The sequence below is a fragment of the Mesitornis unicolor genome, unplaced genomic scaffold (assembly GCF_000695765.1).
Source record: "Mesitornis unicolor isolate BGI_N332 unplaced genomic scaffold, ASM69576v1 scaffold23204, whole genome shotgun sequence".
In the NCBI taxonomy this organism is placed as follows: Eukaryota; Metazoa; Chordata; class Aves; order Mesitornithiformes; family Mesitornithidae; genus Mesitornis; species Mesitornis unicolor.
Genome location: NW_010178427.1, coordinates 9,785 through 14,318, shown reverse-complemented (window position 1 = coordinate 14,318; position 4,534 = coordinate 9,785). Strand labels below are relative to the sequence as shown.

The 4,534-nt window shown below is 38.2% G+C and overlaps 1 protein-coding gene across 1 annotated transcript in view; it reads right to left on the bottom strand.

Annotated features, from left to right (window-relative positions):
* Positions 1-2,536: 2,536 nt before the first annotated feature.
* Positions 2,537-4,534, bottom strand: part of LOC104539036 (potassium voltage-gated channel subfamily C member 2-like) — a gene marked incomplete at its 5' end in the record, with an annotated part of 10,083 nt that continues 8,085 nt past the window's right edge. The window contains one exon of the mRNA XM_010182461.1: positions 2,537-3,219. Within this exon, the coding sequence (XP_010180763.1) occupies positions 3,110-3,219 (110 nt within the window). The remainder of the gene's footprint in view (positions 3,220-4,534) is intronic.

The window sequence follows — 4,534 nt, the reverse complement described above, 5'->3', positions numbered from 1 at the left end:
CAAATGTAAAATAATATATTATAAAAAAATTAATATTTCTGATAACTTTAACCTGATAGAAACCTTTGGGTTTTTTTGTAATTTCTTCTCACTCAGTATTCAAAGGCTCTATTACAGAATTGTTCAAGCCACTGCTTTCCTTTATCTGACTTCTGCACAATTTATTCTGATGATAAAATGCCCTCCTCTTTCATATAGTTTAATTCATTCATGACTTTTAAAGTTCATATCTTCGCACTAAATATGCTGGTAAGTTTGCTTATGCTTATTGGTCCCTTCCCCCTCTAGTTTTCAGTAACCCATATTAACAGAGGCTTCTTTAAATTTCCTTCTCTTTTAGCAGTTTTAATTTAATCCAGACCTTTTGTAAGAAAACTTTTAGGAAAAATAATTGTTTCACACATGAAAAAGTCTCCTGACACACAGCATGATATTAGTTATCATTAACTGTACGCTTCTTAGCAATTCTGGCACCAGTTTACAGTACACACCTATAGCACTTGTAATACAGCGCCTCAACATTCACTGGAACAGCAATGTTTTCTCAATGCAAAATGAGGCCCCATATGAACAACAACTGCATTCAAAGTCTGAAGGTCTCATAATCTGCTCGTTTCTACAATATTTCACAGCTTTTGATCTCTGCACCAACACTGCTGTTGCATTAGTGTACCTGTCTTTCAAAAAGATGCTAATTTTTGACATTTTGACTTTACAACTTTAAAAGGCAAACAAGTAACAGCCTTTGGTAAATTATCTTAACGGATGCATCGCTTCTAAACTCATTGCTTGTTTATCTAGTTTTGCCTTCTAATCCTCAAGTCTTACTTATACAAGGATTAAATAAGGTTTTGGATTCTTAAAGAAGGCCCAAAAAATCTCTACAACTGCTCCTTGCTGAGTATTTGATCCACAGGCTAATGACAGTCACATAGCATCTTCCTGTAAGGAACATTACTTCCTGTAATGAAGTCTAGATTCAAAGCCCTCCTCAGACCAAGAAAGTTCAACCTTGACAGCCTGCCTCCCATGAAAATGCACTTTCACCCCTTTTTGGGTCCAGAAACAGGGGAAGAACAGGAGTGGGGTAGTCTCTGAGGGTTGATGGTTAAGCCAATTCTTATTATTACAGTCAGATTTGGGTTGTAGTCCTAAGACACATGAACAGTTAATGGACTCAACATCAGCTTGTCCTCCAGGTGAATTTTAAAAGAAAGGATTTAAATATGGGCTTGGTTCTCTGGACTCAACGTCTTATGTCAGTGGAGGTACATCCATGCTTAAGCTCCTTACCATCCAGAGACAACACAAGATGTCAGACACCATCTGGCCATCAGTGTTTTCTACAGTCTTGACCAACACAATGTACCACCTTGTCTGCATCTGGAGCTCCTCACAGTCCCCGTGTGGCACCTCTCTCTGGGTGCTTGGGGGCAGACGTCAGACATCAGACATGAGCGACTGGAGCTGGATGTGAGCCTTGTCCTGGCTAACCACTACACCTCTTCTTCATGTGGGTACTGCTCCAAGGTCACAGTACAGACAGTTTTCAAATTTTGGGCGAACTCAGCACATTGAGCTTTCATAGTATGTCACTCTATAACACATTTACCAAAACTTGAACACCTCTTGATCCTGTTTTCTGTCATCTTTCTTACATTCCAGCACTTCTTCCAAAATACTGTGGTTAACAGCCTCTCAGATCACGTGTACAGCTGTACTAGATTCCCTCACCCCTCTCAGACACTCCGCTCCCATATTCAAAGATCTCACCGGTTGCTCCAAATACAGTATTGGATTAGGAGTTCTAAGCAATCATTTATCACCTCCTTTTTAGGTTGACTTCACACTAGGATGAAGGCAATGATACTGCCTTGAGTCTGATAATACCTAGCCCAATTAAAACTCCTGTACGAGGCGTAGGATCATTAACAGGAAGGAAGTTTCTAAATTGTTTTAAAAGCCAGCTCATGGTCATCTTTGAATCAGCTTCTCATGTACCCCAGGAAACTGGTTTGAGAGTTGGGATGGCCAGTGGCAGGCAGGGGACCGACAGAGCTAAAGAAAGCGCATGAGCCACTTCAGAAGATTTGTTCCAAGTTCCTCCCCAGGTCTTTTGCCTTTTATTCTCCAATTTAGGTATTACATTTCCACTGGTTTTCACCAGGGTTGTGCATGCACCTTGACATGTTCACAGAAGTTCCACAATACAGAGTTTCACAACTGGGACAGGTCCCTACAATCGGGACACCAGGGTGACAAAACAAACTCTGGAGAATTTCCCACTGAATAGGATGGAGAGAACATAATTACCACATCGTAGCACTACAATTCCTCATAAACATAGAATAGACTAGATTCATTTACCACAAAAATCACAGAAAGTAACTGATCAAAGAATATATCTTTTATGTAAAATATACATTTGTAGGATATCATTTTAATACATCTTTTATACTTATTGATGTTGGGTTTGCAACACTTAAAAATTAAAAAGAACCAAACCCAAAATAGTCTTGCTGCCAGAATTTTATTTCTCATAATACTTATAGTTTGAGGTAACAATGAAAGAAGACTGTGTGCTGTGAACAAAGTCAGTGATGTTTGTCTGCAGTCACATTTCTGTTATCAAAGTGAAAAGTAAACTTAAGACTTGGCATGTACACTAGAATTCATATAAATATAGGTCATGGCAAACTGAGAAAGCAAGGATTAACGCAAACCTACTCTGTTCATATTTGTGACCTTTGCAAAATATACCATTATTATGACGGAAGTCAAGACAGATGTAGTTTACATCACTATCATTATTAAGTGTGTGTCTTTGTATGATCCACAGCACAACTTACTGCAGGAACCAGGAAGAATATACACAGGGGTGAGGGTCTTTGCATGGAGCTTTAGCGATGATGACTTAAATTCAGCTTTCCTTGATATAGATAAAAACTGATATTCCATGCACACACGTTTTATTTACAGCTGACTCATCAACAGTGACTAGTCACCCCTTCCTCTGGCAGCAGTAATTATGAGCAGTCTTTAATCTTCTTTAACAAGCTCTACTTCCCATGTAAAGTCTCAGTGACCTCCTCAAGGCGTGAGTTGTTTATCAGGGCCCATTCAACAGCAGCAGTCTCTTTCCAGTACAGTCCTTGGTATGGCTAAATTCCATTGTCCCTTTTTCAGCAGTCAAAAATCCATGATAAATTCTGTACAACACTGTAGTTAATATAACAGCAGCACCAGATATTATATTAATTCCTTTGCTAAAAGCTGTTTGCAATTATCTCTCTATTGACAGTATTTTACCAAAACTAAATCAATGTACATCTCTAAATATCAGAAATGTATACTTTGTTAAATACATTATTGTACAAGAATTCTGACATGCAGGTCATGCTATTGGGCTAGGCTATGTACAGAAGAACATCTTACATCATCAACAATAAGTTATATTTATTTTCCTAACAAAAAATAAAACATGACAATCAGGGATTATTCAACAATCTCAAGGATCTCTTAAGATCTGGGTTTTTATGGTCTTCCCCATATAGTTCTAAAACTCTACGTTTAGGGTCATTTTTCCTCACCAGCCCAGAACATCAAATCTGCCATTGCATTTGTCCTGTTGCATAAACAGAGGCTAATATTGAATGAAAAAGCCATTAGAGGAGATACAGTTTCAAAACTGTAATGAATGCTGGTTGCTAGGAGGAAGATTGATGCAATACGCAACCGGTCAGTACTGTAAAGCCACTACTAAATCCCAGTCAAAAAATCTTGAGTGTTCACATGAGTTAGTCTAGATGACACTAACTTGTACTTGAAATATATATATATATATTAGTATCTATAAGCAAAAGTAGAGCCCATATGAAAAAAAGAGAAAAGGAGAAAAATGTCCTTAGTTAACCTTAAAAGAGGTGGGCATTTTAACTGTATCTCTGTGCTTTATGGAGACAGATGAAGAATACAGTAGACAGGTTGCAAAACAGACAGACAAACAACATATAGGACAAAGCACCTCAAAAAACATTGACTGAAGAAATTTTTGAAGCTCATGAGCCAGAGGTATAAGGCTGGTCAAAAACCCGACTTGAGAACTACTCCCCTCTTACAGTGGTACGAAAAAGCCCCCAATAATCTTTGCAATTTTACTTGGTACTAAGCCTCTGAAAATGCTGAAGAACCCTGGAGTAGAGAAATTACTACAGTACCAAGCAGCACTTGCTAGCTTAAAATTGCAAGTCTGGATGGCGTTTACCTTTCTTGCATGTTTTGTGCCTTCCCCAAGCCATTAAGAAAGAGATCTGGCTTCTGCTTGCGTGTAACCAGTAATGACAACCTCTTTGCAGTTATCTGTGTGCAAACAACCGGAGACATTCAGAACTCTGATACAGCAATCCAGAACCAAAGTAAGTTAATCACAAAATAAAGCCATTTATAAACAAGTAGATCGTTAAAAAATAAAGGAAAAGGTTAAACAAAGAAAAACAATCCCACATGCAGACCAGTTTATCAGTGCTTTCATTTC